This window comes from Strix aluco, chromosome 9, assembly GCF_031877795.1.
Source record: "Strix aluco isolate bStrAlu1 chromosome 9, bStrAlu1.hap1, whole genome shotgun sequence".
NCBI classification, from domain to species: Eukaryota; Metazoa; Chordata; class Aves; order Strigiformes; family Strigidae; genus Strix; species Strix aluco.
This window is the reverse complement of record NC_133939.1, coordinates 6,630,560-6,655,635: the sequence shown is the minus strand read 5'-3', so window position 1 is coordinate 6,655,635 and position 25,076 is coordinate 6,630,560. Positions and strand designations below refer to the sequence as shown.

General features: G+C 41.5%; 1 protein-coding gene across 1 annotated transcript in view; it reads left to right on the top strand.

The window, feature by feature from the left end:
- Nucleotides 1–25,076, top strand: part of ARHGEF4 (Rho guanine nucleotide exchange factor 4) — a 222,444-nt gene that overhangs the window by 142,583 nt on the left and 54,785 nt on the right. Inside the window, exon 6 of the mRNA XM_074833593.1 lies at nt 24,597–24,736. Coding sequence (XP_074689694.1) covers nt 24,597–24,736 — 140 coding nt within the window. The remainder of the gene's footprint in view (nt 1–24,596; nt 24,737–25,076) is intronic.

Genomic DNA, 25,076 nt, shown 5'->3' with positions numbered 1-25,076 from the left:
ATGTAGGCATTTCTCTTCCAAGAAGCCCCTGTTGCTCTTCTTGTCACAGGGGGCCTTCTCTATGCCAAGAGAACTGGGCTTTGGCATTAAAGGTTATTTCCTCAAACAAGGATACTTTGTGCTTTGTGAATTTTATGCCAACTGTTGAAAAGAACATCAGCTGCCTCTGACCTGGGGGAGTTCTCCTCAAGGAATACGTCCTTAAATAAAAATCTTCCATGTGGGAATTTTCAGACTCTTGTTAGCTTTTGTGTAGCAAAGAGAATCCTCAGGTAACCGACAAGCCAGATGTTTCTGAGCAAAAAAGGCTTGAGTGCCAGCGATTTGGGGATGTCACAGTCAAGCAATAATTAAAACTACCATCATTTAGTGGTCCTTTTGCACTGAAGAGACTCTTACCATTGCATTTACATCATAAGGGCAAATTTCTTCCAGAAACACAGTGAACAAATAAGATGTTTGGGTTAAAGCATCTGGCAGCCTCTATCTTGCATGCTTTTCTGACAATTATAGCTAATGTCAAATTGAGGATATGGAGCTCCTAGGCCCTGTATTAATGGCCCTGTCTAATTCTTTACATTCCTTGAGATTTGTTTATATCTATGGAGGCTAAACAGATTTGGTGATGGAAGAGACTATATATTAGCTTAAGCTGTGCAGGGAGAGAACTGAATTCCAGCCTTCCTAAGCGTGTCTGGTAACTTGTGCTGAGGTCAGCATGGGACTAACCTTTTCTAGCAAGTCAATTTAGAAAGAATATTTCTCACTCAGTGTTCAAGATTTTAGTTACTGTTCTGTCAGCCATCATGTTTAGGTGATTTCTTTGAACACTTGAATATAATTTTTGCTTTGATTTCCTCAGAAGAATATAATTAATTTGTGTATCATAGTTTAAGCAAGAAATCCCCATTAGCAAGAATGGGAGGTTGAACTGATCGTCGGCTGATATGGTTGTATTCGTATCCTATACCAGCCAGGTTACAGGGTCACAGATTCTGTGAACGGATTCCCCTCTGGTTAAGACACAAACTGTGACTTGTAGTTTACTAATCAACTTGAGTTTTTAGCCATATTTCATGTTCAGCTGAAGTTTAAAGCAAATCTTTTGCGTCTGCCAAGATAACATGACATTAACTGTGACATAAATGTTACAGGCACTATAACATAACAGGGTTTGAGCTCCTTTGCTTTGGATTTCCTTATTGTGTGTATACTGTTGAAGGGAGGTCTCTCTTTTTGTTCTCATGCTGAAAGTCTGAAGCAATGTCAGAAAAATAGAAAACACAGGCTAAGAATCATCTTCACCTCAGTCATGGGCTCAGCCTGGAACTACCTGCCACTGCTCACTCTCAAATGCTCTCTTGTGCTTCTGTTTTTAAGGCTCTTTCCTGGACCCTTGGTTTGTAGGAGAAGTGGTCATCCTTTCAGTAGCAAAGACAGGGTGGTGTCTCCTGGTGTGTGCAATAAAGATACATTTCCACAATAGCTATAAGGTTTAGGTTTTCTATACACCAGGTATTGCCACAGGAAAAAAGTTTTGTGAAATCGTCTTGGAGACTTCAGTTGTGAGCCCAAATCTTTGCACGTCTAGAGTGAGACAGCTTTAAGACCAGGCTTTCTAAGATATTGTGGGTTTCTTTTGTTGAGGCCCCCCCCCTTCCCAAAAAGCCATAGACAAGACTTACAATCTGTTTTAAACAGGTCATCCAAAGTTGTCTACATATTAGAGAATGGGGACAACATAAACTTGGGGGGACTGAAAACATTTTGAGTTCCAACACAATCAAGATGTAGTGAAGCACAGGACTGCCAGGCCACAGAGTGCCATGTTACAGTATGTGCAAGTCTGATGCTTGCTCAGCATCTGTGATGTATCTAGGATGGAGGGATTTGGAAACTGGGAAGTATGAGATTCTAACTTGGAATTTTTTTTTGTGGGTTTGGGTGGAGGGGGGACTTCTTGCCAGCATGAGTCCATGAGAACAATAACATCCTGGCCTGCTGCTAGTGAAACAGCATGCTTGTGTGCCTTAGGAAGCTTGTGATGCACATCCCGAACGTGACTGTTGGCAAGGCACTCATGTTCCCAAGCAATAACAGAGGACTATCCTGGTAGGAGTATGGACTGAAGGAATAAAGTGCAGACTGAATTAGAGAGAGCTGATTCTGTGGGTATTTTGAAGCACAAAAGTGTGTGGTTCTGGCATCCCACCACTTGATTCTGGGTATTGTCTTTTTCCCTGCTATTTTCTTTCTGCATTATAATTACTGCTGGGTATGTGACCCAGCTTGCTGGCTTTGGTGTCATGCTTGTTTTCTGTGCATATCGTGGAGTAGGCAGGTATTCTGGGTGTCTGCTGCTGCCTAACGAGAAAGCAAAGGTGAGGTACGCACAGCAATGGAAGGACCACCAAATGCTGCAAACCCCAGCTTTTGCTTCTTTCTTTCAAAGCATAAGGTCAGGGGTTTGCTGCACTTCTTCCTTCAGGCAAACCACATATGTGGCCATTCCCCCATCTGGACTTCCTTCTGCAGCTTGAAAAAGTGCCGCCAAAATAGCAAATTTTAGTTCACTGCAAATGTTGTAGTGCAGTAGCAGTGGAGTCCTGCCAATCCACAGCCTTATTCCAGTCTATGTGGTACAAGCAGAGAGTGGAGGCGAGTCTGCCTTATGAGTGCAAATCTTCTCTAAATGGTTGGGCTGTATAGCATGAATGTGAGTCCTGCTGCTGACCTGATCAAACAATAACCAGATCAATAAAAATGTAATCCTTCTGGCCAGACTTCTTACAAAGTTGCCTTTTCATTTAATCTATAGCAATAAAGTCAAGCCTTTGCCTTAGGTATTTTTATTAATATTTTTACAAGTGGTAGAAGAGTAGCCTTAGGCAAGCCTTTCCTATCTGCATGTCTCTGGACATTATAATCTGAAAGGATGCTGTCATGGCTGATAGCAGTTGTATAAGATGATTGCAAAACCCAGTGAGCTTTCAGGCCTGTTTACAAAAGCCATGATATAGCGAGTCTTTCTCCCAGTGGTAAGAGATCCAGGAGCTATTTTACTGGGGCATGCAGCAGGGGAATTGGCAGAAATTAATATTTAGTCCTGTCTGAGTGTGATTGCAGGTAATGACACAGGTGAGTTAGTGGTGCAGCAAAACCTACAAAAGTAAGAATGAGGAAATCTTGCTTCAGTTTCAGTACTGTTACTGACAAATTGCTTTGTCTCTGCTTTCTACTGTCAGCCTTGTATAGCAGCTTGTCCCCTTTTGTACTCCCACCTAGCAGAGGCTCTGTGTCCTTAAATTGCCTAGCAGAGGGGTGGTGTGATCCATTCTGAAGTCTCTTTGCATGTTAGTAACACAAGGAGCTATTCAAAGTTGGTTTGTTCTTTTTTTTAAAAAAACCCCTCCTGCTACAGTTTTGGAGCATGCTCATATGGAGCACCTTCTGCAGCAAAAAGTAATTGTATTCTTGGAGTAAATGAGCAGCAAAATGATTTCCAAGGAAAGATTATAGACCATGACTAAGATGTGACTTCTGCGGAGCTTTGTTTTAATGGCAACATATTGCTGTATATAAAACACATACATTGAGGTAAATTCATATTCTTTGGCACTGGCATCTGAGAGGTTATTGTGCATTCATTGTAACCAGGCAAGCACAACAGCAATTTTATTTTGAGTTGGCTCCTAAGCAGCTTTGGGATTATATTGCAAAAAGCTCTGCAATGCCTGGATTTTATGCATTTGTGTTAAACCCAAACAGTTCCAGGAAGTGTCTCAGTTCTTGTGCTGCTGATCACTCATGTTGCTCCTCACTAAAGACTACGTGGAAGAGAGCAAGGCTGCAGTTATGGTCTAAATCATATGAACAAGTAGAGGAATGTCTTCCTCAATTATTTATAAAATTTGTCTGCAGCTTGAGCACCATTTTCTGGCATGTAACTCCTAGTTCTTTCAACACACTGTTTGCTTAAGCAAAATCAGAAAACTATAAACTACCACATCTTTCAAGCTCATGGTCCCCACTTGCTGTGCTTGATTACAAGGCTATACTGAAAACAGGAGTGAAGTTCAAGACATATGGCAAAAAAGGGCAGCTGAGGTCGTGTTTCCAGGACCTGGGGCTGGGAGGCAGGCTGCATTCTGCTCTGGACTGTGCTGTAGCATGGTATAAATTGGGATGCACTTACTTGGGCCACAAGTGAATTCTGACTCACTTGCAACATGTCACTGGTTTACAAGGCACAACTGCAGAGAGGATTTATATACTAAGGTGAGCAAAGGATTCACAGTTTAGCCTTTGGTATTCAATTGTGGTATGCTGTGAACCCTGTTTTTTACAAAAAATTTAAATGGATTTCGGTATTTCTTTCCTGGAAAGATCTGTGGATGGAAAGCTTGAAAGTTAGCTTCTACCTGTCAAAACAGAGCACTGTTAAAGACTTCCAAGGTAGTTACGCATGAGCAGATATGTCTGTGTGGGTTAATCTTTGTAGCCAGATTGTGACAGGGACAGTGATTAACAGCCTGGCTAGTCACCTTGGCTGAAAGAGCGAATTGTTGTAGCCATGCTTCTTCTGGAGCTAGGTCATTGTGGGCTAACTTGAGTATTGATCCTTCCAGTCTTGAATCAGAACTTTAAAATCACCTTGCGTTTCCTGATGCACGTGCTGTGACTGTAAGCTGAGACACTCCCTTTATTAATAGCTTCATTCCCAACCCTGGAGCAGCCTTGCTGTTCTGGTGGCCACAAGATACTAGGTGTGATACAACCTAAAAAGCTACCGTGGCTGCTGCCCTGGTGCACTGCCTGTCCTAGGATTGAGAAGAGCATTAAAATTTTGGTGCATGCCTAACTGAACTCTTAGCTGGTCCTATACCAGCATCAGCTAAGTGGCTTGTCTTGCAGAGTGGCTTCAGGCCCTTGGATCCCCTGGTCTCCACACCACAGCATAGGCATGGTGTGCTGCATCAGAGCGAAATCACAGGCAGATTTATTGAGAGAATAAAATGCAAACTGCAACGTGGCCAAAACAATTTCTTAATGGTGCTTGAAGTGAGGCTGGAAGTCATGTTCTGACTGCAAACTGCTGTTATCGGGACAGTTGGCTAGTGAGCAGCCATGAACTGATTGAAGCAAGACACCATTATCCAGTGCAGCTGTTCTGTCATTGTTTGCACAGGTGAATATCACTCACATCAAACTGTACTGCTCAAAATCTTTCAAAATCCAGTGAGAGCAGTAGGCTGAGTGTGCGGTGTTCAGCTCTCTTTGACCAAGCTGCTCCCAGTTCCCGTGGCTGAGCGGGAGTATTCTGCTCGGCATGAGCACTTGCCCTAAGCCTTCCTCCCTCCGCCTGTGCCCCAGTGACCGCTTGATCTGCTGCTGCATCAGATTGTCCTAATCCCCTGCTTCTCGTGTCCTCTTCCCTTTGGGGGAGCCAGCGTGTACCAAGCCCATGGTGTGAGTGCAGCCCAGCTAAGGCCTGTGGTCTGCTTGGGCAGCTCCCCTTGACCTTGGCCTCTGCTGCAGCAGGAGTCAAGTAGCAGCTTCTTAACCCAGTGCACTAGTGCTCCTGTGATGGTATTTGACAGGGCCCATGTTTTATCTAGAGGGGGAACTTTAACCAACACAAATAATAATATCTGAAATTTTTTTGCCAGTGACTGAGCGCAATTAAAAGCTAAAAGTCACACAGCAGCGTGGGCTGCACTTTTTGAGTGAAAATATTACATGGTGATTTGGTGGCAGCAGTTAATTAGTTTGGGTAAATGATCTCTTGCTGTGGATGTTTATCAGTGCAACCACATTTATAGTCAAGCTAACTGGGTAGAAAAAAGGGAAGGGAATACTCCGTCTGCCCTTTTGCATTAGGCACAGCAGATCATCAAGCAGTGTGACTCTGCAAGACAGGGACCTGGTTCTGTGCTTTTTTCCTCAGTTCTTTGCTAAACAAAATGCTCAGCGGCAGGAGTGTCTCCTGAAGGTCACACAACAAGAACTGACAGGTCTCTTTCCAGGATCTGACTGAGCTGCAGTAAATAAGAGAAAATGAGACACATCCAGGTTCAGCAGGGCTCTCAGAAGGGGTGTGTGGGAAGTTCAGGCCAAACTGGATAGCAGCGACTGTGCTCTGTGTGCTCAGTGCAGATCAAGAGAGGCACAGTGAATAAGAGGACTTCCAAATTATAGAGCACGGTTGTGCTAGAACATGTTGCGCTGGGTTTATAGAGGAAGTGTGTAACTGTCTAGCACCTTTCCCAAGGAATAGCGCTGAACTTCTGTGAAGAGAGCAACGCCTACTGGTTCCCAGAAACATAGTGGCCCTAATTTAACTAAATTTGAGAGAGTTCATGGCAAATATATTCTTGTTGCCCAGTCTAGTCTAACATGCGCTACATCAATCTTGTCTATAATTTAAAGTAAAACTGACTTGAACTCATAACATTGTCATTTGAATATGATTAACTTTAAGTATGAAACAGTGTGTAGGCTGATTTAAGTGTATGTGTAGTTGTTTAAAGGATATATAGTGCATATTTTTGGGCACCGCAATGAGAATGCTGTGGGATGAGTTGGAGAGGATCCAGAAGAAAGTAATGAGAGTAATCTGGGGAATGTGATCTACAGAAGTTTGGATGATTTTAGGGGTATGCAGTAGAGGACAATGGGGGAAGACATGAGTCTTGAAATGCCTGAAAAAGCTGTTGTGTAGGAAATAAGTTGTTTCTTATTCATGGGATGGGGAGAGGTAGAGGGGGCAGGAAAATCTGTAGCAAAGATGACTCAGATTGGGTGCTAGGAGAAGCCCTGGGAAAAGACTGTCTGGAGAGACTGTGAAGTCTCAATCAGTGAAGGTTTTGAGAAGGAGGTTGGGGAAACATTTCTCAAAAACTACTGTGGCTGTTGATTCAGCTTTGGAGCAGATGGACTGTCAAGGAGACTTTGTGAGGTTTCCTTCCAGTCCTGCCTTTTGTAGACAAGGTCAGAATGAACACTGGGCCATCATCTGTTCTTTGAGGTGCAATTCAAGTAATTGGCTTCACTGATCTTTTTGTTTTATTACTGAACAGTAAATAACTTTGGTTCCATTCTGATATTTTTTTACTCTGGATTAAATCCTTTCTGCACAGTTAGGAACACAGCTGTGGTTTCAAGATATTTCCTGCTAACTTGCTATGTATTTAAAAGCATTTTATATATTTGTGTAGCATTACAGGTCCCAGTTTCCACTTTCAGTGGCATGTTGTGTGAATGTTTGAGTTGTGACTGTTGTAGAACTCAGTAGGGTATCTGGATGGTCCCATAGATAGTTCAAACTATGTAAGTCATGTAGTGAGGAAGTACTAGATAAAGTTTAGGGTTCTAGATGGCTTGGTACCCCCATCTTGGAGAACTTAGTGAGTGTCCTTTGTGTTCCAAAAATGAACAAAACACATCACTCATGACTAATTTAGATATGATAGCATTTAACCTTTTTACTGACATCATCAGTTCCTGGTGTGTGGGAGACAGAATCCAGATGCCAAACATTACCAGGGAATGTTTTCAGCAGCAAAGTGCTGCTCAGTAGTTAATGGTACACACATTTTTTGGTGGGTTGTCTCAGGTACTGTCTGTCTTCCAGCAGCACTGTGCTATGTCTGTGTTTTCTTACCTTCTTGACCCCATTCTTTCTCTAACACAGATCAGCAACTACTAAAAATGGTATTGTGTACCCACTGGGAGTGAGGGTTCCGTATTCTGCTGTGATGCCTCCAGGGCCATCTCTATGTTGTTGAGTATTATCTCTAAGTAGCTGCATTCAATTGCAGACTTGGTCATATTACAGTAGGGAGATAACTGGGGAAGAATTGAAGGAGATGTAAATCAGCTGCTGGACCAAGAGACAATTGAAGCAGGCTCTCAACATCTTTCTCATTAGAACCCACCACAAGCTGCTCGTGGGGCCTGCAAATACAATTTACAAGTTGTTCTCTCAAGCCAGAATTTGCCTGTTGCTTCTCGCTGGATAAATGCAATCCATTAGTCAGAGACTGAAGAGGCTTGTTCCAGTAATTGAATTGTTTCAAACTGGTTTCTGGAACAAATTTATGTGGCTTCATATGTTGTTTCTAAGGCCCAAATCCTCTCCTCTCACTACAGTGGAGATTGATAGTAATTATATGAGGTTGAGTGGTAGCAAGAGGGAATCTGCCCCCTCAACAGCATACTAATTGTGGCTCTGGGGCTGGAGGACATGGTCCCCTTCCTGGGGTGAGGATAGGAAAACAAGCAGAGTATCTTGCTGGCATCACTTTGTAAAAGCCTACAGATGATGCACGGGTAAAAAGTATGTCAATTTGGTCAAAGATCCTGTCTCCCCTGCAGTGTTTACGTGGTGATTCCGAGAAGGAAAGCTGGTGGATTAAGAGGAATGCTAGAGCATCCTGAGTTCAGATATAGTATTTGTAGTTTTAGGGGTTGGGGGTTTTCTTAATAAATTGAATAAATGCAATAGAAAAATGAGGAGTTGCATACTCTTATAGGTTTGTACTGTAGCTGCGCTGCACTAATGATGTATTTTGAAAATATTCTGCCCTGCCAGTATGTTGGGAGATGGATCCTGCCTCGTCAGGGGAAAAATAACTTTGAATTGTGGGGTTATTACAGAGAGAGGACTGGGGGTGGGGAGGGGTATAGACTGAGTACAGATTTTAAAGTTCCTTTCTTGAAAGCAGAAGAGAATTTTCTGTTTGTAGCTGTGCCTTAGTGTGGGAAAGGAAAATTATGTAATTGTAGTGATTTGGAGTAAAACAGTACTGTGATGCTCAGGACTTTCTGTTTGCTTGTCCTATTCAGCAGCGTGCTTGGTCTTGTTCTACTTTTTCCACATCACACAAAGGAAAGTGAGAATTTACTTGAGTATGGGCAACAACAGCCTCACTCACTGATGTTGGAAGTATAAATTAGTAATTGGGGGGAAAAAATGTTTGGCATCATGGGTCCTTTTTGGGCAAGGTAGATCTGATCACAGTGTGATGCAGCCTGCACCCTTCCTCCCCTTTGCTTGCTAATCTTAGATAAAGCTGCTGCTGCTTGCTTTCTAATGGAAGACAATGTGGTCGGCTGTGAGTCCATTAAGCAGTCCTGCATGCTTGCTTCTCTTGGTGCTAACTCCTGATGTGATCTTGCCTTTAGGGCGGCTTAGGCAGAGTGCTCTGGACTCCCTTTGCACATTGTATAATTTTGGGTTTTGTTGTCTTCTTGACTGTGGAAATATCTGGAATTTTAATGTGAGAAATTTTTCTGCCCAGAACTCCTATTTCCAGGTAATTAATTCTGTGACCGTGCTGAAGATGTTGCTTTTTGTGCCTAGGAAAATACTGACAGCAGGCTGAATTAGATACAAGTGTAAAAAACAAACAAAACCAACAACAAACCTCAAAACAAACGACAGCAAATTTCTCTTTTTCCTGCAGTTGTATTTCAGTTTGTTTTCAAAAGGGAGATCTAATTGTAATTATTCTAAGGAACAAGGTGGACCCTTAGTTGAGGAAGTAGCATCAGTTGTGGTGAGATGGTGTTCATGCTATTTCCATTCCCCAAAAGGGAGAAGAAAATAGCAGTCAAGTCAGGAAGCCATCCTCACATAGACCAAACTCAGCTCTCGCTTGGGTTTGATTGATTTCACAGGTCAGCTTTTCACATGTTCTAGCAAGAGCTAGGGCTGGGAGAATCAAATGTATTTCAGACACAGCCCTGCCTGCAGCATTGTCACTGGGAGCGTAGAAGTCTCACAATTTCCAGGTCAGTTCTTCAGCTGTCATCATTTTGGAACTGAGAAAACCTACCAATTTCTTCATCAACCCCAGTCGCTGTGACCAGTACCAAAACCCATTGCTCAGAAGAGTAAAATTCTGATAACATGTTTCGCTGCCTCATGAAAGGCTGGATTAAACTGGAGTTGACTAAAATTTGAAGTGGTAGATTTAGTGATGGAGTCATTGGAACTGTGATTGGTCCATGACCATAGTATCTGAGTGCCAGATGTCCCTGGATTTTGGTTGCCAGTACCCAAGCCCACTCCTAAGTGACAACTCATACCTTTGGTGATCCCAACCACTGCAGAATGTGATGAGAAATGATGGGTACAAGTAAAAACTTTACATACTGTGTCTATAATACTGCACCTGCAATATTGCTTCAGCCAAAACCTGGGAAGGCTAACATCAAAGGATGCTATTTTGTTGCTTTTAGTAACAGAAGTACTAATTATAATGGGAGTACTAATTATAATACTCCTAATAATCTCTCTGCTAATACCTTGCTTAGCTGTGAATTCATCTTTTCTTTTTGTTCCTCCCATCTAGTTTTAATGTGTCCACCGTTCAAAGAGATATGTGTACATGGAGAGCATTTTTCTTTCTCCTCTGAGAGAGCTTTCTAAACTTTATCAGACTGGAAATGCCATGCTGTATTGAAACCAGGCAAGCACAGTTGTGCCCATTTTGATTGTTTTGCTGTTGATATTTTTGAGATTATGCAACGAAGGATCTGTGCAGTTTGGTGAAGAGAATGAGCTCAAACTTTTAAGGTTGCTGTGAGGTTAGGAATGAAAACTTACACAGCTCAGAAAATGTGTCCTGGAATTGACTGCAGACAGTGCTCTGTACAGAGAAGTTATTCCCAAGAACAACAATTTCCAGTTCAAACAAGCTCAGACTGTATTTACAGCAAAAGGGTACTGGAGTTAAGGGGATTGTTTAAGTTCTGATACACTTTGATGACATTTGCCACGTTTTCAGCAGGAAAGATAAGCAGACGCCAGGAACATAGTCTAGAAATGGTAGTTTCCTGCCTTCAGTAGAATTGCACCTGCTGAGTTCAGAAAGGGACTCAAGGGGGGAAAAAGTCCCATTTTCAGAGCCTGTCCTTTGCATTTGTGTTTGAAAGGAAAGGCGGCAGACAGAAATGTAATTAATCAAGGTCCTAGGAAACAGGATTGTAAAGAGATTTATATACATCATCTGCATGTATAATGGCTCTGTCAGCTGCATGACAGCCTCTGTGAAGGGGCTGCTGTCTAACATGGTGCAATTCAGAGCTCTACAAAGCTGAGGCAGGTGAGGGTGGGGAGGTTGCTACAGGGTGATGTGGGTCCCTATTTCCATCATCTTCTGGTTTTGTTCTGATCACTGCGGAACTGGGAGAAAAAGGGGGGAGAACAGAGTGTCAATGCAGTTTGTTGATATAAACACAAAGCTAATGTATAAAGATTTGTGAGTTTACTCTGGGCTAGTTCGTGAGTAGAAGGGGCATGCCTGAATGGCTGAAGTGTATCCTCTTTGCATTTGTCTGCCATTGTCCTGTGTAGGACTGCAGTTGCTAGCAGTGCTGGCTATCTCCAGCAAGAGTAAGGGATGAGGTCTGTTAATCATTTTGCTTTTCTAGGCTATCACAAAGACGCTGCATTGCGGCATCGCCCCCTAAGTCAGGCTGATACTGTGTGCTGCAGTTTAGCCATACGCTCTGAATGCAGTATGCCAAATACCAAAAGTATGTGCGTGGAATATCCGTCATTGCCACACCCACATGGCCTTGTGGACTTAAAATGCATCCTAAATTTTTTCATGAATTTTACAGCATGCTAAACTTCCGTGATCCCCAGTACGTGCTATGTGCCTCACTCACTGATTTTAATCACTAGAATAATCCTCTTTTAAAGCTCCTTTAGAATATATTAGCAATACTCTTACTATTCTCTTCTGTCCCTGAACTCTGGATTTTACAGAAACTGAGAGATGGTAGACCAGTATCTCCCATGATTGCTTCTGGGGAAAAATCCCGAGAAGTTAAGTGAGTGTTAAGGAGAGCCACTTCAGACCTGCCATGGTGTGCACGGCAGTATGACATGCAATATGTGCCTTGCCCTGCTGGTCTTTTCCTCCTGTTGGTCTTTCCAGTTCACTCTTTACACACTCCATTCTTGTCAAATAAAACAAATGTTTTTGGTGCTGAGAGCACTGGTCACTGTCAAAGCAAAGATAGATGGCCTGGACAGACATCTTCTGAGAATTTGTTTTAGAGGGGTTGTTGGGGGTTTTTTTCATGTTGGAGGAAGAAATTTATATCTTTTGACAGTAGTCTCCTGGGGGACTTTTATTGATTGATACTTCGATGTTGTCCTTTGATGTAATAATCCTGCATTGCATAGTCTGTCACTCAGAAATGATGAAGTTGGGCTTCTGGTGCAGGGGAATACCACCAAAGCTGAAAATAAAAATAATTATTTAAATCTACAAGACGGAGACAACAGCTATGCCTTAGCTTAAAGGAAGATGCTACTGCACAGAACCATTCATGATGAATATGAAAATCAGCCAGCAGCTTGGTTTCACAGAAATATAATCTAAACTGACAGATTTTGTGTTTACGCTTCATCCAGGCTATGTCATCAGCCAAATAAAAATATATAGATACTTACAAGTAGCCCTTTATTGCATAATTTTTTTAATATACCTCAATCCAATCCTGCTCTGTATAGTTTTCTCTTTGGGGAAAATAATCTCTTTGTAAATATGGGGGGATTGTTTTTGTTTTCCTTGGAACTACATTTGAAAATAGAATAAGGGTACTAAGACTACCAGCCCAAAGGATTTGAGCCTGGAGAATTTGCTTTGTTAAAAAGATCAAATGTTGATATATGAGAGTAAAACTCATAGGCAAAAACTGGGCTGCAAAGATGGAGAAATCATCTTGGTTAAACTGTCAGGGAAAGGAGAAACTGGACACTTAGATTTGTCATCCTAAGTGAACATGCATCAGGTATAAGACCTTTGGAAAATAAAGTTAATTTAAATTTCCCTTCTAAATTGACAAGCAGTTACTGGAAGAATTCCTTTAACATTTGCTTTAGTTTCGAGGAACAGTGACTGTTAGACACCGAAGGACCAAATCATTGTGTAACTAGTAAATCAAAGTACTTTCTTCAGTGTATTTGAGGATAAAGGTAATTTTACACATTGAGCACTTTTGAAAGCTAGGTGGCATGGGGTTTAGGTTCCTTTTCCCATGCCCCTCAGTGGGATACAGTGTAGCTGGAGAGATGTTTGGAAAACTAGAACATGCTTCTGGATTTGTGAGCCTGGAGTCTGGACCAGAGTCTGGAGCAAGTTATTTGTACTTTTTTTTTAGCTGCTTTGGAAAAGCTAAGGGCTGGGAAATAGTAAATGTACAGTTTCTGTTCAGAAACAAAGCGTTTTCTTATTCTCGTTGGTGGTATATGGCATCTAAGTAAGAATAAATTCATAAATAGAAACAGTAACACTGTGGAATTAAATGCTTTAAATTTTAGCTAATCACAGGAAAGGTCAAATTTGACATATCTGCCTTTAAGGGAAAGGATTATTGTGTTTGTTTTAAAAGTTCAAACAATTGATAAAGAATTGCAGGTTTGTTGACCAGTGCTGTGCCCTAGAACACACGAACAGAGTTGCTCTGGAAGTCACTGTCCTTGTTTTAGCCTGTTTTGATTTTTTGCAAGTTATGCCACTAACGTCAAATTTGCAAAGATTATTTTGACTGCTTCAGCTATCTCTCTAGAAGAATGTCCCTTTTCTGACATGTGCCTTAGGTAGAGCTGCATTTGACTCTACACTGTATATAGTGGCCAAAAGAAGGATAGGCTTGCTTTAGGTAATGTGACTTCTGAAAAGCCTTCATCTTCTCTTACCTTTTTAAAAGACCTTGTTCATTTTGGTCACTGGTAATCAGCAATGCTCATTTATTAGTACGTATTGAGATTATGTTGCTGCCTATGTTAATATACTTTTGCCACTTAATTTTACCATCTCCAGCTGGGTATGGGTTCAACTTTTAAATCAGTCTCCAAAGCTTCCAAAATATTCTGTGTTGCATCCGAAGATCTCTAAGTGGTAACGTGTCATTTTGAATTCATAGTTCAAAATGCACACTTAGCATCTCAGGCTCATGATTTGTTGAAATGCTGATCTTACCAATTCTGCTATTATTTCCTTGTTGAAGCCCGCAGTAAACATCCTAAGTAATTAATTTAACTATTAAAGGTACCCTGACAAATGTGACCTTGACAGAATGCTTTCTGCTTTTAAAGGGATGATTAATAATGTTTTTGAATTGAATACTTGATGTATTCCAAGAGGAATAATGTTTTCCTTGGAAGAGTTTTCTTGCTGTAGGGTGAGATTGCATCTGACATGTTCAGCTATAATTTGGACCTGGAGCTGAATGTTATGAAAATACTCTGAAATAAGGTACCTTCTCACACCAGTTTCCTAGTAAACTTAAAATTATTGGTTGTGTGGTCCTTTCTTTTCTTCCTATGATATTTGAAAATTTATTGAGATGCATTAGTCAACAGGTTCAGTATCTCAAGCTTAATTCTTTACATTTGGTTTGCAATAGTATATCATATCTGCACCCTCAGATTCCCAGGAAACAAATACTTCACGCTGGGCAGCTCTGTTCCTACTACAGGAGGAACAGTATCAAATGTATAAAGCTTAAGGCCTGTCCTTGAGTTCTTCAATGTAGTTCATGAGAATGTTGCTCTCCATGTAGATTTTGAAGTTATTTTGGTGCAGAGTCTCTCAGTTTCATATATGTCACTGGTGGGGAAGTCTGGAGGCCCTGGGGAGGAGAGGTAGTGAGGGCTGGTGGGTGTGTGGACTGTTTTTGGAGCTGATGTGAAGCACACTCCCAGCCATGCAGTGAGGGCAAGAGACTGCACCATCCTCTCATCTGGGTCACCTCTGTGCTCCAACCTTCTTCTTCCATCAGCTTGCAGAGCTGGTCTTCAACACAGGTGACACAGCAGTCCCGGATATTAAAACCGGTCAGTCCTCGACTCTGGCAGCAAAGTTTACGCTCACAGAACTGTAAATATGCGATGTTTGAGTGAGTTTGAGTTTTAAATTTCCACCTTGTCTCTGTCCAGGAGGTCCCTCTAAACTGAGCTAACATTACACCCTCCTATTCTGCACCCGTCTTCCAGCGCAGATGCTCTTGTGTCTTTGTTTGCTTAGAATATAAAGACTGGATTACAGTTGGCCATGTTCAGCATCTCTCCTGTAGCTTGCTCAGAGCTGATCTCCCAAATCTGTTGTGAATAACACCAAAGAAGAATCACCCTGACTATCTCAGAGCCTGAATTTGCCTCCTTTGTTTTTGTAGTGTTGTGTGATTCAAACAGTTATGCTGCAAAGAGCCTGATCCCTTAGCTATCACAGCAGTTGTAGTTAAATAATATTAATCCTTGATTTCCTGTTTTCCCTTCAGAAATATTTGATAGCTTGATCTCGGGGATTTTCTTAGAGCTCAGATTAAAATACAAATAGGGACAGAGGGATTTCCTAAAGGTAAAGCAGTTTTACCAGTACTTTTAATGAAAGACTGTAGCCCCAGTATTAAACCAGAAGATCTGTTGCATGTTACATGAAGACTGGTCATTCAAAATAATGTCAACAAAACAATCTTGCTGCCCCTTGAGACTTATACTTGATAATGCACAAGAGCAATTGAAAGTCTTCTCATGGCATTCATTTTTAATTACTTCTGTGGTTCAAGGTCATAGATATAAGCCACTTGTCAGCCTGGATAGCTTCACAAAGATAAAGACTAGATTTATAGCATTATGCAGAATTCTGGGAAAAAACAAAGGTCACATTTTTCAAATTTAAATGTTCAAAGTTAGCCTGTTAAATCCATCTTCAGACACTTATATAAACAGCCTGCTTTTCAGAAGTGCCAAGCAGTGGCTCTTTGTGCTGACTTTGCTGGAAACAGTAATGCACCCAGTGCATCTGTGTTGTTCATCGTATTGGGTGGCTAGCTATAGGCTTGCAGGCCTCACTTCAGGTTCTGGTGTTAAATATCTTTGCCTTAACCAAAGCTGGTTGTATTGTCAAATGTTTTTAATTATTATTAAGGCAATTCATCATTTTTAATTGTTCAAGTTATAATACAGATTGCTCCATTATAAGAAAGACCCATGTCTTTTTTTTTTTTTCCCTGCTCCAGGTTTGACTATCATGAAAATAGTGTAAGGAAGTTGATATTTCCATGCAAAGTTGGGACGACTGTGTGCAACATTTTAAAGACACTTGTGATATGAATTGTTTTACTTCCTAGTGACAATTCTTCATAAAAATGACCTTAACCATTCTTTACAGCGTGGTCTTTTCCAGGCCAGTAGTGAAAGCTTAGTGTGTAGTGGAATTTCATGTTTCGAGACTGTGATTTAAGACTGAAGAAAACTGTATGCTTTTTGGCAACAAAATCTTTAGCAAAGACTTAGTTTCCAAGCTCCTGGTCTTCTGGGGGTATACTTCGATGTAAAGACATAATAAAAGCACAGAATCTTTGGAAATATAAATCAACCGGAATTTCCTACATCATGTTTACATTCTTTCCTTTGTTTAAAAAAGTAACAGGTACAAGAAAGGAGGCACTATGAGAGCCTATGCTAGCTTGGGTTTCTAACACTCTCCTGTGAGTGCTCTTAAGAAGTTGTTTTAGAAGTGAAGCAAATATCACAGCTAAATCAATATAATTAAAACAGACAAGGGCAGGGTGAGATTTGGGAGATAACAAGCACTTGCATTGAGAAAACTCCAATTAAGTCCCTGGAAGGTAGCTGCAGAGGTAGGTGGAATAACAATTCCTGAGAGAATATGGGGGAACATTTTCTATTCAAGCTCTTCATTTGAGGACTGGTGATGACTAGAAGCATTGGTTATGTCCAAATTGTTTGAGGCTTTTTTGTTTGCTTTCTGGAGCAGGAAAAAAATTAAAACACAGAGTTTGTGTATATTTGAGTATGAACCAGGGATCTGGTTCAGATTAACTTAAATGGCAGAGCAGTAAGACTCAGTAGCAGTAAGATAGTGTGGCTCCTTTGTTTGCATGTTCCCGCAGCCAAGTTTCATGTAGTTGTGCAAGCAAAAGATGAGAGAAGCCCAAAGGTGACCTTTAGGAGTGATGCCACATGTAACCATGCACTGAAGTAGTGGCAGGTGTTGAGATCATACAGGGGAATCTGTGGGAATAATCTTTTAAGAAAATGGTTTGTCTTTTTGTGCCAGATTGCTGATCTTCCAACTTGTGGGATGTGCCTATGAGGTTTTGAAAAGCTGGAGCAGATGCACTCCTAAAAATAAAAAAAAGCCTGAAATCTTATTGACAAAGCCCTTTCAAATTCATGTTTGTCAGGCTTGTCAGCTGCACTAACACTCTTTGATGTTACTTTTACCTCCTATGTTTGCTGAAGTAGGTGTTGCCTGCTGTAAATAACTATTGTTCTGACTTCCCGGTGCATTTGCTTGAATTTCCTCAGTTGTTGTTACACTTTTGGGTAAGAATGGGTGGATGTGGAGACACGGACATGGTATTTTCATCTTTGCAGGTGAACTGAAAGCTCATCTGAGGTTACTGCTGATCTGAATTGTCTCTGATCATGCTCTAGACAGGGTCAGATATGTGGTTTCCCAACCATCAGCCCGTCAGCATTTTGGGAGGCAGTTGTCTGATGAAGAGGCAGCTTCACTGTCATTGTTTCTCACTTCAAGGGAGGGGCATTTGGTCTGGATTTGATTTTTACTTCAAGGCATAGCAGCCACAGGGCTATGCAGCAGATTTAGACAGGTAAAAATCCAGCATGAGTTTGGAATGTCAGTGTTTGTTACTTGTTAGAAACAAGCGCAACCATTTTAGTCTTTCACAGAGGAAGCTTTCAAAAAATTATGATGGATGGTTTCATCTACCACCACCCCCTCCAACTCCTTTAAATAGCAGCTACATCAATGAATAAGACTTGTTGTTGGGGCAGTAAACGACATGCCAGATATTCCAACCAGCACATCCTACCGAGGGTACGGTAAAGCATGTGCCTGGATGCTAGAAGGGATTTGTCTGCTAGTTTTGATTGCTACAATTGATTTAATGTTTAGATTGTGATAGGGCTTAAAGGACTGAACTAGAATTGGCCCCATCACATTCAACGTTGTCCAGACATAAAGTAAATAGCATTTCCAAAGACATTCATCTGAAAAATGAGAGCAAACCGGTTGGTATGGATGAGTAATCAGACCTGAGCAAATAAACAACAAATACGTAGAGTTAGAAGGACATGCCTGCTTTTTTCCAAGTCAGTAGCTGTGATGGGAACATAGCCAGTGAATTAATAGTTTGTATGCAGCACGACAGAAGGGCTTTTCAACAGAGGATGGGGCTTTGGATCAAGAAAGTAAATCTATGTGATTTCCTATCTGTTTTTCCCACCGTTTCCACTCTTCTTCAAATCTAGTTAAACTGCTCCCTCTCTTCTACTTGTAACATCACTCAACAAACAAGGAAGGGACTGGGGGCAGCTCTCTGCTGCATGTCTGCCAAGGCAAAGCGGACCAAGCTGCAAGTGCATAGCAAGAGGTAACGTGGGAGTCGGAGCTGCAGAGCCATTCATAATCCTCATCTCCCTTCCCCATAATTATCTCCTCAGCTCTCTTGGGTAGCAAACTCCCTTAAGCCTCCCTGCAAGTCATTTAGATTCTAATTGGGATTTAAAAACTCTCGAAACCTGAGTGGGTGGCTCAGTGCATTATTGTTGATGAATGTTACCCTGGGTGATGTGCCCAGCAGACCCACAGAGGACCTGCGCTCAGCTTTCCATTCGAGAACTGTGTCCTTTTTGTTTTCAAGCACGGATTTGCTCTTTGCCTCAGCTAATTAGGAACTGGTTTCATTCACAACAGCAATTCCATTTGTGGCATTAGACCAAAATGTTAATTTAATTTTGTTATGTTCAATCCTTTTCTTACATAGTTTCTTTAAAATGGAGGCGATGAAGCTTGCTTTCTCCACTTAAATATTTTCTGCTTCTCCTCCCCATTCTGTGTTCTTTTTTTCCCCTCAAAGATTCACTGAACACAGTTTCATTACCTGCTCAGAAATGTCACCATGAGGACCCTAGTCCTCTAAGGCTTGGCATTGCAGGCCCATGTCCTTGGTTGTTTTTTGGGAGGTTTTTTGGTTTTGGTTTTTTTCCCCTCTCATGAAGCTCATACTAACTGGTCATTGTTCCCTTGTTGCTAATTCCCTGCCAGGCTTCCCTCTTCCTGTTAAACTGGCCCACAACCATAAGCAGAATGATGTGAGAGGGTCCATCAGCACAGTAAAGAGCTGGAGAATTGCACTGCTGGGGCAGAAGTGGGATGACATCACTCTGATGGATTTTACTGTGGCAGCTGCATAGGGACCTCTGTATATCAGGCAGCTGATAAATGAGGCACATCATTCAGAACAGGACTGATGGAGGCTGCAGCACTACTGTGGCAGCTATTTCTAAGGGAGATGGGGGTTTAGCAGTTCAGAATGGGCGAAGAGGAGGGTGGAGGGGCTCTCTTCACCTGGGCAATGTCATCTGGGTTTGGTTTCCCCACCCCACACACCCCTTTTGTTTATCATCTTAAATCTCTTGAATTACTCCCTTCACCAGCTGCAATGCACTTTCCTGTGGACACTGCACACAACCACAGCAATCTCTGCTCAGTGAGGCAGAGGGAATGATGTTGTTAGCTCTGAATTAATTTGCTCTGTGAGTGTAAATCAGGCTCTTACTGTTATTTCGGTGAATTATTTTAAATGTAAATGCTACAGAGACAAATTAAATGTGTGGATGTGGTACTGAAAAAGCACACTTGAAAGAGATACTCCAAATACACAAAAATGGTTCCCTTTGTCATTAATATAATGTGCTTTTAATAAACTATGGATGGTCTTGGCTTTCAAAGCTGTCTGTAATCATCATGAATTCCTGTCCCAGCCTTACCCCTAAAAGCCATAGGCTGTAAGTCAAGTGAAAACAGATAACCAACATTTTGGGGAAGCTGCCTCTAGCACATTTTCCTTCAGTCCTGGGTCATTGTTTAGGCTTCTGACCCAGGCACATGGCTGGAGCTCCTTGCCAGCAGGGAGCTACTGGGGTTCATTCCAGCTGAGACATTAACCTATGTGACTTTGAGAGATCTCTGTTAAGAGGCTGTGCTAGATTTGGGGCTGCAGTGCCCAGCTGCTCTGAGGAAACTATTCTAGAAATTTATTCTGTGTTTCTCCCATGAGAAGGTGGGATGTTTTTGGTAGTGGTGGTAATATATACTTTTTTTTTTTTTTTTTTTGGCCAACAACAACTTCTGTTCATTAATTCCTGGCACTTGGAATGTATGAAGCAGGTCCATCCTTTGAGAGGAGAGGAGCTCAGACATGGTGAACAGCGTCACCTGTGCTAGGTGACACTAGTCCTAACTGAACTCTGGGCTATGGTTTTCAGTCTGTGACCTTCAGTAGATGGTCTAATTCCAACTTGTTTTGGTTTCCCACCAGTTAGATTAACAACACAAGGCTTCTCTCATTTTTCCCTCCCCACCATCTTCTGTTGGTTAGTAAGATTGAGGCTGTCCCAGTGTAGCCCAACTGTTTTGTTCTCCAGTGTCAGACAGGTTTGATTGTGGCTCCCAAGAGTAAACATCCTACCATATAGGCACTATATGCATTTCAGATTATCCAAACTTACCTATAATCAGGCTGCAGCTGGAGGCCACTAGCTGGGGTGACTATGAGCCATACAGCTGTGGTTTATACTGCGGCCATTGCATGGCTTGTCTCTCACTGCGGGCACAGAGTGCTCTTCTGTGTGAAACCACAGAGCTGATAACAGCTCCAATGCCTTTCTGATGAGATGGAGAGCTCTCTAACTGTGTAGGGAGGTTCCTCTCAAGGCTGCTTGGTGTCAACCTTTCACATGCTTTCCTTCAGCAAGGTGGGGGCACAAGCAGAGCCCAGCCAGGACCCTTCCCAGTGCTGACTGCTTATGCCTGCATCCCACAGCCCTTAGGAAGGTCTAAGGGTGAACCCACGGACCTTCTTCCTCTGGACCATTTTGATCAAGCTTTATTTGATAGAATTATTTCCTTTTGTTTTTATGACTGTCTTTGAATGTAGCCTGTCTCAGTGCTGTCTGCCCAGGCACTTGAATGCAGACCACCTGGGCCAGTCACTGTTTTCAGTGCATTCTTTGTATGACTTTTGCTGCTTCATATCCTCAAGATTTTCTTCATGGAGTCAGGCTCTTGACATTGTATTCTCTGTGCAGATGCATAAAAAAGGGTTTGTGCAGCATTCTTTCATGAGGTACTATGGCTAGAATTATCCATCTGCTTTTGTACTTCAATGACATAAGTCCTGAGCTTGGGCTTGGACTAACAACAGTATAAAGCAGAGTTTAAATACTTACACAGAAGATTGTAGTACTAAATGTTGGTGAAAACCCCCCCTCTCTGTGTTCCTATGAATGGGATTTGTTGCCATATTTAGTAAAATTTATCAGGACAGCCATATAAAATATGAAGAAATTTGCTTGAGATGGCTGGATGCTTGGTGTTATTTTTTGACAGCACATTGTTCTTTGGTGTTGCCTGATTGCCAGGGATGGGTCAGATCCGTGGCTTCAGAGAGGCATGGAGAGGCCAGCTGACCATACCAGTGGATTTCAGTGTTAAATAGCAATGAGCATTTGGGGGGGGGGACAGGAATGAGGCATCCAAGTCAGCTACTCTGCAGCTTAATAGTTGCCTGTCTGACTAGTACTGTACTCTTGAGGAAGCTGATAGACTGTTTTAGCAATCTCTGCTAACTTGTCTTTAAAGATTTTTGCTTGCTTCTTTTCTATTTGACCTAGTTCTGTGCATGTTGAGTCACCACCTACATGAAAAGCCTTCATTCTCCCACTTCCTTGATGGATTTCTAGTGCATTGGGTCACCGTTCCAGACCACTGTTTTATTTATTTACTTGTAATCATGTCTCCCACGTAAGCTGCTTCAGAGCAAGTTCTTATTTTTCATTAGTTTTATTCTTCCCTGGAACATTAGTTTGGGCAAATGTATAATGGTTATCATGGGCCATTCTTCCTCAAGGATTGAGAACTTTCATATGACTGTGAACTGTGGTTTTTTTGGTGAAATATGTCTGTGAGGACTTTTCTGCCAGGAAAACTAATCTAGAATGCAGTAGCAGGTTTTGAGACTGCAGAAAATTGATGAGCTTGGTAAGATCAGAGAAGAAAAACAGATCTCTAGTAAAAGCAAACACGGCTTTCAAGGCACTTAGCAGAGGTATAGAGCATTTTAAGTAATGCAGATAAATATCTCCCTGGAGCTTTTGCTTTTTCATCTAAGCACAGATCGGAGAACAAATAGGAAAATTGGTGGGAAAACAAAAGCTTTAAGGATGTCAATGAACATTTTTGAAGCTGAAAATTACTTTTAGCAGTGAAAATAGCAGAAAATGCATAAGGCAAAAGCAATGAAGCCATGCATAAAACAGGGGAAAAGAATGAGATCAGAGGGTTGCAAAGAAAGTTTTGAATTAAGTGTCTGCTAACTCCCTTCTTCTAAATGATTTATTTGTTCTTGACAAACATTTCTAATTTGTTTTTGTTGCTGTACTAATACACTGAAAGTTGTTCATTACTATCAGACAAATGTTTTTCAGTGTATGAGCAAAAAGTGATACATTAATGCTCTTTAAAAAAAAATAAATTTAGCGCAGACTGTGGTAATTCTGAATAAAACTGTAATATTGGTGGTATTCCAGCTGGTTTTGAGTTTATATTAATGACCTAGGTCTTAGCCCCAGAACTGCTTTATACTACTTTATACTATACTACTGGCAAGTATTCAGTAGAGAACTTCTGTATAGTGATACCATGTGTCACAGCAAAGCTATGAGAATGCTTGATTTTTTTTTTTTTTTGTGAAATGTCACTTACAGTTGAATGGTTGGGTAGTTACACACTTCCACAAAAAATTCTGCTTTAATCGTAAGCTCATACGCACCTCCGTGTCCTGAACTGCCATCAATATTGAATGGAGTTTCCAGATTTAGACAATGAATATATCTTTGCTAAGTTGTGTGTATTTATTGAATTCAGAGCATAAACGATCAAGTATTTAGTCCAAATTTAGCTCATTTTGATGTCAAGTTACTGCACTGAACTGATAGCTGCTACACTGAGTTTACACCTCACCATGTTATTAGAAGTAGTCAAGTGATGCAGCCTTAACAAAACATGGCACGTAATGAAAGCATTGACAAGGACGATCTTCGCAGGTCTTGCTGTAACCTCTGGTAGCATTTTTTTTTTTATTTTTTTTTTTTTTGGTATTACTGGGGAGCTCTGCTTTCAGGTAAAAGTAAGCTAATGAACCCTTAGGCACTCTTTTTTGGCCCATTGACACAATTAGGTTCATCAGATGCAGTTGCATTACAGAGTGAAATGAGGGCTCAGGAACAGGCTTATGTGTCCCCAGTCTCTGACTGGTGCTGTACAAGACCAAGCTCAAAGGTTTTTTCACCTGTTCTGCAAAAATTTTGAGTGTGACATCACATGTAACTTGGACAGCCAAGACTGTCACCAGGAGTGCTGATAGCAATATCTGTGCTTTCACTTCATTCAGTTCTACTACTGTATGCATGTCAAGTCTGTTAAACTAAAATTACTAGTTATATCAGCTGTTCTCTGCATTGTGTTTGTGTTAGCTACTTACTTCATGCGCAGAAATCTTTGTGAAGCCCGCCTCTTTGTCATGGAAACTGTTGTCCTAGCAGTTGCTAATCCAGATGAATGTCCACAAGTGTTTTCTTGAATCATTGTCACTTTTCACAGATTTTGAGAACAGAAAGTTTATGCTCAATAGCCTAAACAGGTATGGGATGAATGATTGATTGGTCAACATGCCACTGAAGGGTATTTGCTAATACCTTGAGGAGAGCTTAGGAAAAGGTTCCTGCCTGTGAAACAGATGAAGTGTCATTTTCTTCTGTGCAAGAAGTATCAATGCCATATTTTTCTTTCTCTCAGGCTTATGCTTATATCTTGAGACTTCAATGCTTGTTCTAGCTACAGACTGCTAACCCTCCATTATCTGTAGCTTATTTGGGGCTGTGCTCAGCAGAATGGCCCTCCTGTGGTAATAATGGATACTTTTGTGGCAAACCACCCTTTAGGCAACAAAATGGGTTCTCAAGTTAAATAACTGTGTGGACAAAGAGGAAGGTGAATGTTTTTCCCGAAGGCTGTTTCCTTGGTCTGATAGGATTTGGTAAACCATAATCATCAAGGTATGAATTGGCAGACATGAGCTTGTTCCATAGTTTCCTGTCAACACGGCAATGCCATAGTGAAATCATGTTTGCATCATCTTTGCTCTGCACCTTTTTTCAGAGCCTGTCTTCTTATTCTCACTTGATCTCTTCTTTGCAACATGCAGCAGTTGTTGAATTTTTATAAATCATACTTTCCCATCTAGAAAAAGACACAATCATATACAGTAACAAAACACAAATGGAAAAAAATTCTCTGAAAAATGGGCATGCCCTGAAATTGCCTGTGTAGTTTCCCGGTCTTTTTTTCTTTCGTGCTGTGTTACAGTGTCCCTCACCCCAGCCAAACTCATATAATTGATGCAGTGCTGCTGAGGATCTTGTGGTCTATACCAATTTGTTTTTCTTGTTGTTGCAGTGATCGCTGATGGGTCACTGGATAAGACAGCTCTAACAGACGATGTGGGAAGTGAGGAGGACCTGTATGAGGACTTCAGGAGCTCCAGCCACCGCTACGGCCACCCTGGGGGAGGCGGAGAGCAGCTTGCCATCAATGAGGTATTGTGCTGATTGGTTTCTGACAGGCAGGATAAGGAAGGATGCTGGTTCTTCTTGTGAACCATAAGAGAGGTCAACAACCAAATTGATAATGGCAGAACTGGGTAATGACAGGGTCTATGCCTTCCATCAGGGTGCTGTCCCTAACAGTAGAGGACAACGATGTAAGGTAATGCAGAGCCACAGGTCCTGAGCTCTCCTCTTAGATGTTTTTGGATGGGAAGTTTAAAACTATTATCAAGCAGCCTGGTCAGGTCTGGTGTGAGACTCAAAATGTGGTCTACTGAAAGCATAAAGGAAATGTTGAAAAAACCCGCTGGTCTACATACTAATGTATTGG